This window comes from Musa acuminata, chromosome BXJ2-9 (assembly GCF_036884655.1).
Source record: "Musa acuminata AAA Group cultivar baxijiao chromosome BXJ2-9, Cavendish_Baxijiao_AAA, whole genome shotgun sequence".
In the NCBI taxonomy this organism is placed as follows: domain Eukaryota; kingdom Viridiplantae; phylum Streptophyta; class Magnoliopsida; order Zingiberales; family Musaceae; genus Musa; species Musa acuminata.
Window position 1 is genome coordinate 48,527,997 of NC_088346.1, and position 15,356 is coordinate 48,543,352.

At 34.9% G+C, this 15,356-nt stretch overlaps 1 protein-coding gene across 5 annotated transcripts; it reads right to left on the minus strand.

The window, feature by feature from the left end:
* Nucleotides 1–1,645: 1,645 nt before the first annotated feature.
* LOC103999302 (S-adenosylmethionine carrier 1, chloroplastic/mitochondrial) lies at nt 1,646–13,370 on the minus strand. Of its 5 annotated transcripts, XM_065127118.1 has the most exons (14): nt 13,224–13,370; nt 12,703–12,806; nt 11,375–11,445; nt 10,085–10,189; nt 9,517–9,599; nt 8,979–9,055; nt 8,315–8,405; nt 6,838–6,891; nt 6,679–6,774; nt 6,429–6,518; nt 3,794–3,845; nt 3,333–3,394; nt 3,171–3,251; nt 1,748–2,117 (listed from the first exon to the last, which is right to left on the minus strand). In XM_065127118.1, the coding sequence occupies exons 3-14, from the start codon at nt 11,427–11,429 to the stop codon at nt 2,001–2,003; spliced, it is 963 nt and encodes a 320-aa protein (XP_064983190.1). In that variant the 5' UTR covers nt 11,430–11,445; nt 12,703–12,806; nt 13,224–13,370; the 3' UTR covers nt 1,748–2,000. The 5 variants fall into 5 exon arrangements, with proteins under 5 accessions (XP_009419300.2, XP_009419301.2, XP_064983190.1 ...); XM_009421025.3 differs by lacking the exon at nt 12,703–12,806 and having other exon boundaries at nt 1,646–2,117; XM_009421026.3 differs by lacking the exon at nt 12,703–12,806 and having other exon boundaries at nt 1,646–2,117; nt 13,219–13,370.
* Nucleotides 13,371–15,356: the final 1,986 nt, after the last annotated feature.

Sequence of the window (15,356 nt, forward strand, 5' to 3'; positions counted from 1 at the left end):
GCGAACATTAGCGCCGAAAAGGACGCCATCCCGAACCGATCGCTAGCAGGCTTCGGATTCGGTACTTGTATTAATCACTTCAAACTAACAATGTTCCCAGGTTTCAATCCACAAAAACCGAGCCTTATTTGCAGGTTTCAATCGGGTTTTATGGATTGAAACCTGGGAACATTGTTAGTTTGAAGTGAATAACGGTTGCGGGTTTAGTTTCAGTTCTCAATTAAAATAAAAAAAATGTTTCATGTTTGGAGCATTAGATAAGGCTACGGGTATTGCTTCACAGATTCCGACCCGTTAAGCGCGCAGCCGCCGCCGTTGTGTGTGTTTTGATGAAATCGGCATGGATGTGTGATTACACGTGGTTACGGGTATTGCTTCCCGGACTCCGACCCGTTAAGCGCAGCTGCCGTTGTGTGTGTTTTGATGAAATCGGCATGGATGTGTGATTACACGTGGCTACGGGTATTGCTTCCCGGACTCCGACCCGTTAAGCGCAGCTGTCGTTGCGTGTGTTTTGATGAAATCGGCATGGATGTGTGATTACACGTGGCTACGGGTATTGCTTCCGCCACCTTCTTCACGCCGCTCCCGCTCATCCTCGCCCTCTCCTCTCTGGAACCACTCGCAGTCCCCGAATTCCCAATGGAGAAAGCAGAACCAAATGGCACGGCCGCCGTCCGATAAAAGGGGCCCAGGATTTTACCGAAGATTAGGCATCGTAGCGATCGGACGGTTGGGAGTGGATCATCACGCTTCCGCAAAAGAAACAAAAAATAATAACATAAAACCTATTAATCATAAAGGAAAACTAAAATTAAATTTTAACAGGTATTATAATAAAAAAAATTTATATTATTTAGTTTTTAACCCAATGGCGCACTCCAATTGGTATTTATGGGGATACTCTTTTTTTCATTATTTTGATAAAAATACCATTACATACTCGGTCAATCACCTCCGACTACTTCTTCGTCATCAACCAATTTATACGACCAAACATCTAAATAAAAAAAATAATCTTGTCCGGTATTAAGACCCATAATTTTTAATTAAAAATTATAAAAACATGAAACACTTAATAAGATCTTCATATTCTTATCATCATACAATAAAATTGACAACACATCCTGCTACACCTATTCTGTATATTATCAAAAATATTTTTTTTTTACTTGAGAATTCTTTATTTTTTACTCATGACTGTGTCCATAAAGTTGATAATTTGTTTCGGAAAAGTACTATATATTTTTCTTTCCTAGAAAAAAAATTGACAACATATTGATTCCATTGATAACATACAATTAACATATAGTTGCAATACTCCCAAAAAAGTCTCATAGCCTGGTGGAGTTTCCACCCCAATGTAAGAAGCCAGTCAGGTGGATTGCCTTTTGGAATCCTGCAGAAGATGCTTGCACCAGAATCATGTCACTGGGCTAGTCTTGGCTTCTGTTTGCGAGGATAGAAAGCAGAAATTTCCAGATCAGTTTTCAGATCTGCAATAGATTTGCACCTGGGATGTAAAGATTGAATCCCAACACCCCAAGCATACAAATGTTATTACAAGCAAATTGGAACAACAAATGCACCCTAAAAGAGATCCATGAACAATACTAAGAAATTTAAAAGCATGAGACAAGTCAGCTCAACCAGTAAATATGGCCAAGGTCTCATTTGTACCTCTTGACATGCAAACAACTGCTGTCATGGTCAATCTGAGAAGCACATGGTTAAGCTCACCCCATAATGCCACTGCAAAGGTCTTGAGCTTTGATTTGCATAACATGAGTGCCAAAAGTGTCAAATAAGGAAGATGGGTAATAATCACAAAAACAAAGCACCATATAGTGCCATTATGCTTTAGATGACCAAAAATACAATTTGGATGGCAAAAAGAACCACCGCTGCTGATCATTGCCTAGAAAGAAAATTTCTGATCACCCTCCTAATGTGGTTGCTCAAGATATAACTTCCTCTCAGCATTGTCGTTGTGCAGTAGCCTAGGGTTTCAGAACCTGATCAAAATGTCTCTGAGAGAGCACCAGTTTTGACCTCTCTAAAACACCAAAGAAGATCGAACCACCAATACCGATCCATAACACTCTTGGCCCAATACCCTATCAAAGAAACTCAAAATAATGAAGGAAAGGAAAGGAAAGCATAATCTTTATCAAGGTACATATAGTTCTCTTAGTGCACCACACATAAAATCTGCAATTGGTAAAAGCTTATAGTAGGCTCTGGGATCTGCATGCACATTGTTGTATTGCAATTTGAAATTAAGGTAGCTAAGTAGGATACTTCTGCTTGCATACTAATCATGTCTTAAAAGTTAATTAATAGTGCGCTTGACATAGTGTTCAATGTAAGTGCTCAAACATATAAGAATTATTAGAGAAAGGAGTTAGTGTTAAAACTGTTGTAGTTGCATTATTCTCACTAGAATTAATTGTCTCAAGCATTTTTAAAGATCAAGTATATGATAGAGTGACTTCCATCAATAGAGATGATAGCGGGTAGGTACGAATTTCACATGAGCAAGAACCTATATTGGCTTGTTATCTAGGTACCTATTTTGGAACCCGACTCAGATTAAGTGGGTCAAGCAAACCCAACTGCCTAAGAAAATCTGACACCATCCCCACCTCACATTAAGAATGACAATGAGTAGGAAAACCAGGTCCAAACTCGAACCCAACTTAACTATCTAGGTACTAAACTCGAACCCATCCCCCAACAGGTACTTACTTTCCCACCCAAAGGGTACCAAATCCAATTTAAGCGAACTAGACATACATGGGTACCCAAAAAACCAAACCTATATAGCTCAAAGACAAAATCAGGACTGCAGGCCATTTCATGGTAGCTAAATTTACATTTTACCAAAGAAGAACATGATTGTTAATTATACAAGGCTTACCAGATTTGGTGTAGAGCATCAAGTTTCTTGAAAGTTGAAACATTAGATGATTATTAGCATTATAACCACAAAGTGACTCCACTAACACATTTTTCAAAAGGCCAAATCTTAGGTAGTAGTCATGCAAGATCTACACATGGCAACATAGAAATTAGTAATTCTCCATGCACAAGGTCATTATTAGGATGATGATGCAGAACTTTCTAAGCTGATGAAATGGCCACAAAGCACCAATCAGGAAGAATCACACCTTAAAGAAAGCAGCAGGACCTTCTTCTTTCAAAATCGTCTGAGCACAACTAATTACCCCCTTGTATTGGTTTGCCGAACCCTGCTACCCAAGCCAAATGAAGTGAAACATCCATCTATGGCTCTCACACATAAGAACAAGTCTAGAAGAAGTACGTGTTACCTGAACCATTAATCTTGTTTTCAGTACATCAAGTGGTGTAGTTATAGCCCCAGTCAATGCACCTGAAAAATGAAACATTCATACATCAGAACTAGTATCTTAGAGAAGTAACAACCTTCCCAAACTTCTAACTGGAGAATCTATTTGGACAATATTGTTATTTGATATTTATCATAAATCTGTATATATATGATGGGGGAAAAGAACTCAAATCCAAAAGCAAGCAAAAAGAGTACAAGATACGACAAAACCATGAGCAAATATTTCCATGTAGGAAATATTTGGCACCATAGTTAAAAGGGCAAGCAGATGTTTGGTATCACGAAAGAGAAAGGATGTCAAGAACTTTCAATTTCAAAAATGAACTACCTACGGAACGCGGTAGAACACTTAATAGAAGAGGCAACAAACAATACGAGAACCAACAGAGTGTGAGGACCAACAACAGAATTTGGGTTTACCAGCAAAAGCACCAATTATAGCATTCTCTGGATCACTCAACTCCCTCTGAGCCTGCATGAACAAAGAAAACAAAAGAGAGAGATTGATTACTATTTCACTCATTCTGCAGGGTAACAGTATCTTTATATTGTTGTAAAATTCCTCTAAGAGAGCTTTACAGTTTTAGGGTGCGACAAATTAAGTCAACCAAAGCATGTTATACAACTGCCAGACCAGGTTTTCAGGTGTGATGGCTTTGTTGGAAATGAATTTAATATTTTGCACAAATCAAACCCAACTCGACTTGTATTTCCATAGGAGATAACATATCAAGATAATCTAGAAATTCAATCAAGTTTGATCTTTTCAAATGAATCAATCAACATACACCTAACTGATTTGGCTGATCTGATGTCTACCAAGTAACTCAGTCCAGGTTTCTTTCAAGACCTCAACCAGATTCAGAAAAGAATAGAAGTGTTTGCCTTGTTCTGGGTCTTGAAAAGGGGCCTACACCTAAACTTTGCTTTTTTTGCCAGTTTGGAATGGATCAACTGAAGGACTGGACATAGAAAGCTTATCTGTTCCTTAAAACCTTGATAAATACATTACTAGGATTTCTCATCTTGTCAAACAACAACAATCGTTCAGGTTAAGCTATTGTTGACAACTTGACATCATATTTTTCACAAGACAACTGATCACCAAAGAAAAACAATATAATGCACAAATGAAGCTAAATGTTGAAGAACCTAGGTCTATTATTATAGGCTGTAATGAATTCCATAGAGGCATGAAAGTTCAAAAGGTTACTCCATCTGGCAACCATGCTGTCTTGTCAAGTTCTGATGGCTCATCCAGTTTTTCATTTTTATTAGTGAAAAAAAGGTTCCAGATATTGCATACCTGGCGGTAACAGTAATTGGCTAGGCATGATACAGTAATATATCATGACATACTGTGTCATAACCTGGCTGCGTTAGCTGGTGGCCATATGGCAAGGCATTTTTAATTTACATGTTAGGGAATATCATGTGTGCCATGTGGTGACATGCACTATCACACTAGAAAAGATGATAAGCAGTGACACAAACCAAAACACATGTTAAAAATATACAAACCTCTATACTGTGCCTATATTGTTCTGCAAATGATACAATGAAGTACTAAAGATATCTGTACCACTGTATGCAGCAGTGCCTTGGACCAGGACTGCCTCACCAGCAGCATGCCTTATGCCAACTGGTAATTCACACGGAGCAACATATTAGGAAACAAACATGTTGCCAAAACAAAGAGAGAAGAAAAGAAAGCGGAAACTGCCAAACAAATAAAAAACAAATATGATGGACATTGCAGATGCTCAAAGAACCTTCCCCATTGTCAGTGAAGGAAACCTCCGCACAGTCATTTTAATTCTTATTAATGGTTACCAGAAACATATCCCAAAGGACCCAAACTCAAAAGAAGGTAGAAATCTCACCCTTGAATTGAGTCACAGCCAATTCTAAAGGCCCAAAAAGTCATTTAATTTGAAAATCCTGCCAATCAGTTCACCAAGTGAAGCCATTTACTTAAAAGGACAAAAACCTGATGAATAGTGTACCCGCCTGATTATGCAATCAAAACATTTTTGCCACATGAAATGTACCAGGTGGCATGCCCAGCATGATTCAAAATTCCTTGTTCTGAACCAAGTCCAAGAATTGGCTTAAGGAATCATTAGTTAATGATGCTGATAACACTGAAATAGCATATCAAACATATGATCCACTAAAACAATGCAAGGCAACTTGACCTTGATCATGGTGTAAGCTTTATGTGTAATGCTCAAATAGTACTTTGTTGAAGCAAAGGGTTACTTGTTTCTCAATTATGCCTGCTTATATAACTTTTAGATGGATGAAATAAGTTGGAAATATTTGGTGCTTTGAGGTCCTAAGTTAGACTAAGGACACTTTGTTGAAAGACTAGCACACATTTTTTAAAACAATCTACATTGAAACATGCCATTTGATCTTCTTCCAGACGCATAAAATTGCATTCACCAAAAAGAAATTCATGTCTGGCTCTTGTCTATACACCACAAAACTGCCTTTATGAACAAAGGTGCTTTTGTAAGTCAGGCCTATTGCATATATCAACCAAAAATCCACAATCACCTAAACTTTAATCTTTGATTAACAAAAAAAAACAATTAACCTGAGTGATATCTTACTAGATTAACAGATTTTTGGCTTTTTCTTGCAACACTAATCTTGTATGATAAGCTTTTCGATCCATCTCAAAGTCACATAAAAGGAATGTATGCACTGATATCAATAGCATGTCAAAAACTTCAATGTTTTCCTACAGTCTTAACAGCAACAACCACACCATTTTCTTAGTTGTTAAAACTTTCTTTTTTAATAACGCTAACAAAATCCAGCCAAGCACATCCAGGAAAATGAATGGTTTACAAGGAATGAGGAGTACATGCTTCACAATTCGGATTCAGCAAAGAATTTGATAATCATAATCATCGTAGAGTATTAAATCACTTTGCTGACAGAAACATGCTTTTTACAGAAAGAAAGAAGAAACAGTTGACTATCTCCAAGTGCACATGCAAAGCATGCTTTGCTAAAGACTACAATGAGTTCATATAAATCTTACCGCAATTTTATATCCAATTCGAAGCTGCTCATATATACAAAATTGAATTGCATCAAATGGTAGATCTCGTAACAGAAAAGAACTGTATCCCTACAAAAATGAGTAGTTGGGCGAAGGTTAGGTAACTCAGTATTACTAAAATAGAAAATGCAATTGGTTTATTGCTGGAAAATGAGCACAACAAATACTGCATTAGCAGCCCAGAACAGGCTGTGCTACTTTCAAAGACTAAACACTAAACAGTACATACAGCATAAAGACCTCTGATCCCTTCTTTAGCAACAATAAGGCGAACAGCATTAGGTGCAGAGGTAAATTGCCCAGTCTGCATCCTTTGTTTGACTACCTAGAAAGAGAAGCAATCAGAATAAATTTGAAGAAAATTAAGATTTCCATTATGTTTTCTCACCTCTGTTGGAACACGAATAAGAGAAGCAGCAACTCCTCCAACAGCACCTGCAGTCTAAATAATTTCTTCTCACATTGATCAAATATGCATTAAAAATAACAAGGTTTCACCAGGTAACAAAACAGCATCAACTAAGAGTAAACAAAGAAATTCTACCATATCAAATTTAAATAATGAAGACTCATGAAATTTGAAAATCAACAAAAAAACCAATTATTGACAATCCACTATTTACTTCGGAGAATGTGCCTCTCTGATATAGAACTCAAACAGAAAATTTTAAGCATAACAAAGCTTTCACAATAAACTGATACCTATTCCTATATTATATTTTTCAGTTTTTTTTTAAATAAAATGCAAATTTTGTTGCTTGCCAACTATGCTCAAGTTTTATGATTATCCTGCATTTGTTTCCATGTTTTTGGAAGGAAGCACTAACTAGAGAAGGCTGTGTTGCGGGAAGGTCATAAGAACAATGAAATATGCATGAGACTTCTCAGGTTAAAGTTATGCCATGTGGCTGACCCCGTATTGATGTGGTCAAAGGCATGAATAGTTGTTTCACAGAACTTGGCAAATTTACCTGCTGTTTAGCATGAACTATGTCATTAGGCATGCAGACATGGAATAACTAAATGTTTTTCAGTTGTCTCTAATGGTCATCTCTACCATCTGTTCAACTTCTTAGCTTCTTCGATTAACCAAAGTCATCCTTGACTCTACCTGACTCACTCTTCCCCTACTTCATTATTTGGTTACATGGATCAGTCCAGGTTGCATTTCCTGTTATGTGTTGGCTCAATTCTGGAATTTTGAGTCATAATCAGATAGGTCCAGTTCACCTTAGCTCTTTCACCTACCATATACATCTAACTAAGCAGAATCAAACTACAATTAGAACACTCCAACAAACACTGACAACAGGCTACCAGTCAGTTCTCATAGAATTCAATAAAAAAACAGAGAATAAATTATTTCAGAGAAAATAAACAAACAGTAAATAAATCAGTAACTACATGCATTTGAATCCCACAAATATAAGCAAATTCTTATAGGAAGTACTACTTGAGGTTGAAATTAAAAGGAACACCAATCTGATCATGAAAAAAGATCATATGCCAAAATAGGCCAGGTCTACTGGCTTACACCTTATATCAACTTAACATTCTTGTTATAACCATTCAGATGCCTATGCTCCATTACTCCTTGTGAAATGATCATTTTCCAGAAATTGTCTTGGAAAAACAATTGCAGCAAAAATTAAATAAAAATTGCATGGACTTATTAAATGGAATAATATCATGTCTACCAACAGAGACATACAGATCAAGTCTACTGACGGGCACTTTACACCAAACTCACACAACAGTTGAACTCAAGCAGATGTCCATGCTTCACAACTCTTCTACAATGTTGACCGGCTAGGCTTTCCATTGGCTGACATACGCAGAAAAATTTTATGAAATTTGCAACTTACCAAATGTGCAAAAGCACTGAGATTCTCTGGAAACACCTTTAGTAATTTTTGTTTGGTAGGTTCATATATACCCACAAATATGCCAGAGGCCCTGTTAATCAAAATTATAAATATATTGGGGATTTTTGGAACAATGGCCAAAAATGAACAGTCATAAATACAAGAAAAAAGAAATCTCTGAGGCAAAAGGAATGCTATTAATAAGTTATAGTCTAAGAAATTAGGACTAAAAGATAGTAAATCAGAAAGAGTAACCATGAAAACTATTAACTCCCTTTAAAATACTCCAAAACTAAATTTCCAGAAAATAAGAAAATATAATGAATTTCATTGAAAGTAAAATCTGATCTCTTAAGTTGTAAATAGTGCATAACAATAAGCCAATGACTATTTCTATCTTAGATATGCAGTCAAATAATGACAAGATGAAGGCAGCACAATAGCAATCTGGTATCACATATAATTACCATGATGAGCCAAATTAGTTATAAAAAAAGTATGATATCATTTTGAAAACTTATCATATCAAAGTTAATGGATAAAACTATAACTTCTTATCATATCAAAATTAATGGATCAAAGTATAACTGTTTGTCAGTTTAGTATATAAAGAGGTCCATAAGAGAATTCCTGCAAGTAGTGCATAGAGTCATAGACTACTCACGGCAACACTCCTGCAAGATTTCCAGCCAATCCAGAGTACAAGCCTTTCCAATGGATTTTGCTTACACCACGAGCAGCCTAATAGAGAATGATGAAGAAAGAGAGGTGCTTTAGCAACTGTTCTGGAGTAAATACACCAAATGTCAAAGTCCAAAAATAGTTAGAACTAGGATTCAGTATCATACAAATGATGATTCTCAGTTAACTGTAATACAATTGTTTTCTTAAAAACGTAGTGTGATCCTATTCAGTAAACAATTTGGTTCACTTGGTTAATCACTAAAGTTTGACATATGAGCATACATTATTTGATAAAGCTTGATAAGGTAAGCAGGGGCCTGAGACATGTCATTGACGCATTGCCTTTAGCAGCCAGTTCCACTAATATTGCACTTAGATATAAACATTCAGACAGTTTATTATTGCACTTAAAAGAATCAAACACTTATAGAAGTTATCCAGATAAGCGAAAAAACTCGAATCAAGAATGACATGCATAAAAAGAAGAAAAAAAAATGTTTTCTGCATGATTAACCTGCCTGCAGCCGAGTTTTTATAGTATCTATTGGATATAGAACTGTTTCAACAACAACTCCAGCAGTAGCTCCAGCTATAACACCATCTGAAAAGAAGGGAAAAAGACTAATTAAGCACGCAAGAGAAATATACATTATAGATTTTGATTGCACCAGAAAAATTACAAAAAATAGTAATTAATATGTCAATCTCATGGACCTTCCTGCATTTCTATCTGCAAACAAAAAATGGAAGTCTGGAGAACTAGATCTCATGCAGATTCTACTTTATCAAATACTAAAGCAAAGGTATAAAGATATTGTAGGCTGAAATGTTTGCGATGCTTCCAGAACAATCAAAACAGTCACAACATGTCATTTGTCCAGACATTTATACACTACAATGACCAACCAGCCAAGCTGGGAGCTAAAGCCTTTGCTCATTGTCCCAGAAAAACTTTGGTTTAGTTGAACATTTAAAAAGCATTACAGTTACCTTGCTAGTATACTACTTCATAAGCATGTCGATGAAAATGATCTGTTAAGCATGACTATTCAAATTAATTGATAAGTACAAAGACATAGAAGTTACCACATAATGCACGTAAAAAGTTAAATGGTTCCTCTCCCATGGTGACTGAAGCAAATGGGTTCCATGGATCCATTGTAGATTTAGACAATTTACTTCTGAATACATCTACAAAACCAAATATCCTGCTGAGATAGAAAACAGTGAAACTAAAACTGATTCATAATTGCAAAATTGTATATAAGCTAAATAATACAGAAATGTTACTGTCACAAAAATCTTACTCTTCTAGTATCTCTTTCCTCTGAAATTTTAGAAAAAAAGATTGTAAGTTACTTAACATTAAGCACTTGATATCACAGACAGAATTTAATTCTTGGTCTGGTGCCAAATCAGGCAACCCACTGGACTGGTATATCCAGGTGGTACATTGTCCAGTATTTTTGAATAAAATAATAAAAATAAAATTGGACAGTATTGTACGGTATCAAGTTGTGTTTTATACTGGTCATCATACCACACTTTATCTCATCTCCATACCATAGCCATTAATGTAATATCCAAATTTTTGACTCCATAGAATAGTCATTCATGTAATATCAAAAATTTTGGAAAAGAAAGGATTCGTTAATGTCTCAGATCTTCTGTTTGGGACTCCTAAGAAAGAATTGAGATGTCAGCTGTACCAAAACACATACTTTGTCAGCAAATGCTGCACATGGTAATAGCACAGTGGTGCCACATGCAGTATCAACAGGTAGTATGTAGCATAACATATGAATGGCTGGTTGGCACACATTACAGAGTGTTCAGAAGGTTGGCAGCAAGCTTCCTGATTCATTATTTGATTACCTATGAGAAGGTAGAAACAAAGGAGAGAAAGTTATCCTTCCTGTCCCACGTGGGACTAAAACCCATGCAAAAGAAAAAAGAGCAACAGGGAAGAGAAATTTTGAGTTCTCTCCCTCAAATCCTAACAACTAACACTAAAGGGACAGTCAGTGAACAAGCCAACCTTATCTTAAGGTCAAACTAACAGACCGGGAACAAACTACAGGTCTACAATGTCAAGAAAACACATGCACATTACATGTATTTATGGACACGATGAATAGAAAAATATATTATGTGCAAGTGACACCAAACATGACTAAGTTGTAAATAAAGATTAAAATTCATGCCATGAAAAGTTTTTAGCAACAAAGAAATAACAGGTATTAGAACAGAGAAGAACCTAATTACATTTATCTATAACACGGCCAAGAAGGCAATGCATTATTGTATTTATTAAATCATATAGTTAGCATTCCCTACACAAAAACCAATCCAGCTAGTAATGTGATGAGAGGCAACCTGGTGATGTAGCAGGACGACTTCCACTATCAACAGAAAGAATTGGAAGGCCCATGACAATTAACTTACGCCTACAATAGGAAATAACATACTTTATTGAGAAATACTCTAAGCAACAGTTAACTGCATCAAACAATTCTAACTAAAATGTGCTTCATATAAAATCCAAGTACATAAAACAATGTTTATTAAGCTTATACAATATATACATTTAAAAGAATTGCTACTTTGTGAAAATATTCGAAGATAATAAAAGCCAGGAAGATGAAATCCATGAGAAGATGCTTTCTTTTGTTTTCTTCATTTTTCTCATTATAGAATCTATAATTGGAACAGAAACACTTGCATACTCTCATTTCTTATTGTTCTTCACATGTTTTTCTCTTCAGTCTTCAACTTCTTCGATATCAATCTACCAATAGTTGGCAAAACTATTATTTTTTATTATTACTCTCTTATCCGTGCACATAAACATATATGTATACACATGTTCGGAGTTGAACACATCCTGTTAGAAGTCCTTGATGGCATTGAAGATGAATTAAATCACAAGAAATATACAAATAAGAAAACATATATGGTTTAAAACTAATACATTCATCAAGATTTAAGAAGATAAAAATATAAGCAACTTAAATGGTGTATAACGTTTGTCTATTTGATTATCAATATAGCATAAAAAATGTCAAAATCCATGGGTGACTCATGGGAAATAAGAGAATAAGATATGTTTGCATTTGTGAATGATCAGGATAGTTCCTATCAGAGATAAACCAAGAGGAAACTGTTTAAGGTTGCTGAAACATGTTGAAATGAGATTTAAACACACTGGTTAAGAAAGGTCAGTCTACTTAGGTTAGTAATACAAGGAAAATTCAGAGGAAAACAAAAAGAATCATCAGAAATAATAATGTAGGACGTGTTGCCTCTTAGTTTGTCTAGTGGTGATGATATAGCTGAAACCAACTAGTTTTAGCAGAGCTATGCAACTAATCTGAGAAAACTGACGATCCAAACTGAATCGGGCTATTCAGTTTAATTCAGCTCAGTTATTACATGCTCGGGTTGATTTCAAATCAGTAGACAACTCAACTAAGTTCTGTGTGGTTTCACCCTTCCTCTAGATTTGTTATAGTTTTCATGTTAAAGATTCTCATACTTCTTTAATTGCAGCAATTACACTATGCAACAACAAAAAAAACTCAAAGACTCGAAGAAAAACATGAATTGAGGAGAGTTGACTTGAAAGCCGTAGACTACAGTACATAGTGCTTGATATAGAGCAAAACGTCCTTAATCCTGCTTGATATAATAGTACTATGATATACCCTCATTCTTGCACGAGGCCGTCAATATGAGATCAGGAAGGGTGAATGTACGCAGCCTTAACCATGCAAATGATATTTCCATGATTCGTGCACCAAAGCTCGCCCTTACCGAAGAAATTGGAGCATCTGAAGTTAAAGTATATTCCATGGAAAGACTATCGAGTCCCTCAACTCAACAAACACATCCGTCAAACGAAACAATAACGAATTGGTCCATAAGAATTCGACAATATTTTATAAAGGTTAAAGAAAATACAACAGCGCATTATATGTTTTTGGCTTCAACAGTGCAGCAAAAGCCAAAAAAAAGAAAAATCAAACGAACAAGCTGACATGAAACGAAAGCAATTTCTTTGAACAAAACAAAAGGATTCGAGTTAAAATTTTGTTGTTTCCCTTTGCCTCAAGAATCTTACGAATAGCGAAAACGATATTGTTAAGAACCAGAGCTTTATTTACATCATCCGGTTTGGTTTCGTTCTCATGAGAGAGAGAGAGAGAGAGAGAGAGAGAGACGTTACGGCCAGCAGCAACGCTGAGGCGGAGCGAGTCGACGAAACGAAGAGCGATCAGGTCGAAGAGGGAATAGGGAGCAGAGGCGACGAAGTGAAGAGCGCCACAGACCTCGGCCGTTCCGGTGGGGGAGGGCAACGAGGATAAAAGATTGGGTGGACATAACAAGCTTACATATATTATATATTATATATTATATATTATATAGGATTAATTCTCAAAAATACCTATTACTTTATAACAATTAAGAATTTTTATTTATTTTTTTTATTTTAAAATATAATATTATCCGTAATCTCAGTCTCTCGTCATTGTCCATTGTGTCGATACTCATGTTTGTCAAAAGACGAAGGGAGAAAAGACAATGAAAGAGGGAGACGACTAAGGATGATGACGAGAAGAGAAGAAAACGATCGATAATATAAATGTTATCTTAGATTATGTGATCCTATTTAATTGAGTAAAATATATTATATATCTGATTGAATTACGATAGAAATGAAATCCACTTTTAGTAGATTTCTTTATGAGATAATTAATTATTTAATATATTTATGAAATTTTTAGAAGAAAATTTCTACTTCAAAATTGTTGTGAAATTGTATAACAATACTAATAAAAACATTCAAATATTCATAAGTTCTCTAATTTTTTTTATCATAATGTAATGTCAAAAACGTTCTAAGTGTGATAGCAAGTAATTTCGAGGGCCATGTCAAGTTGCCTAACTTAACTCGAGTTTGGATTTTAGTGATTGGTGTGTCGTAAAATAATTAATTTAAAAGATTAATTTTGACTTTTGCATCTCCTTTTAGCTACTATCTCATCAAGAAAAACCATAGTAAAAAGGAGACGAGAGAGGGTTGTTTTCCTCTACCTTATTCTTGAGCTGTTTCATCACGTCAATCCAAGTTAAGCTTCAATTCGAGAACAAAGAGAGAGCATAATTTTGATGCAATGCTCTTTTTATTCCGATCATTTTAGATACGAATTACATTGCTCCCAACGGGTCATTTTACATTGATTTGACATAATTGTAATATGACTACATTTTCATCAATTTAATTATAAAAGCATATGTTAGAAAATTTTATAGCTTGATTTGACATGCTTATCTCTCAATAAAAATAATAATTATATATGATATTAATCGGATTAGTTTTCGACCTCCGGCTAATCTTAATGAGTTAGGTTCATTTTAGTTTTTATAGTTTTGATCATCGATCACTTAAACCCTTATGGTTTATTCGTGTCTAAAATAAATTTTATATTTTAAAAAACATAGTATATAAACTTCTCCCGTCAAGTTTGAGTTAACAGATATTAGAATCTGATTACATGATGTGCTGACTCATAATAAATTATTAATATAATAACACGTATAATTTAAGTTTTTTAAAAAAATTATTTTAGCTTTGATCATTGACCACTTAAGTTCTTATGGCTTTGGTTATGTCTAAAATAATCTTTATATTTTTAAAAACATTATATATAAGTCCGAGTTAACAGATATTAAAATCTACTTACGTGATATGTTGACTCACAATAAGTCATTAACATAATAATACGTATAATTTAAAGTGACCATTAACAACAACACTGAGTGTCAATAATCCTCACCCATCCTTCGTATATGGTGGTCCAATTCTCCATCACATCCACCTCCAACCTTCGTTACAATCTCTAATCCTCACCCATCATGTATGATGGTCCAACTCCCCCTCACCTCCACCTCCGACCTCTCCACCTTCGTCCTTCGCTACGACTTCTATCGCTTCATTTTTTTTCAATAAAATAAATATTTTTTTAAAAAAAATTAAATTATATATATCATTATATTAATAATTTATTATGAATCAGTATATCACATAAACAGATTTTAACGTCTGTTAACTCAAACTTAACAAAATAAACTTACATACTACATTTAAAAAAATATAAAAATTATTTTAGACATAAATAAACTATAAAAAAATTAAGTTCATAACTAAAACCAATTGGCTAAAAGAAACCGTAATACAATCTTAATGGACAAAGCTTTCAATAAATCCAAGACCTAAGCCTTCCTGTAAATTGTAACACTTAATTTTGATGATTATGTACTCAGACTCATCCTATAAACGAATCACTTAGAACAATAC

What these genes read in the sequence shown, in the direction of transcription:
- LOC103999302 (XM_009421025.3), bottom strand. Translation starts at nt 11,429, where the DNA reads ATGGGCCTTCCAATTCTTTCTGTTGATAGTGGAAGTCGTCCTGCTACA. An exon ending in TTATTCGTGTTCCAACAGAG is followed by an intron (nt 6,775 to 6,837) that starts GTGAGAAAACAT and finishes TTCTCTTTCTAG; the next exon opens with GTAGTCAAACAAAGGATGCA. An exon ending in GGATCAGAGGTCTTTATGCT is followed by an intron (nt 6,519 to 6,678) that starts GTATGTACTGTT and finishes TCATTTTTGTAG; the next exon opens with GGATACAGTTCTTTTCTGTT.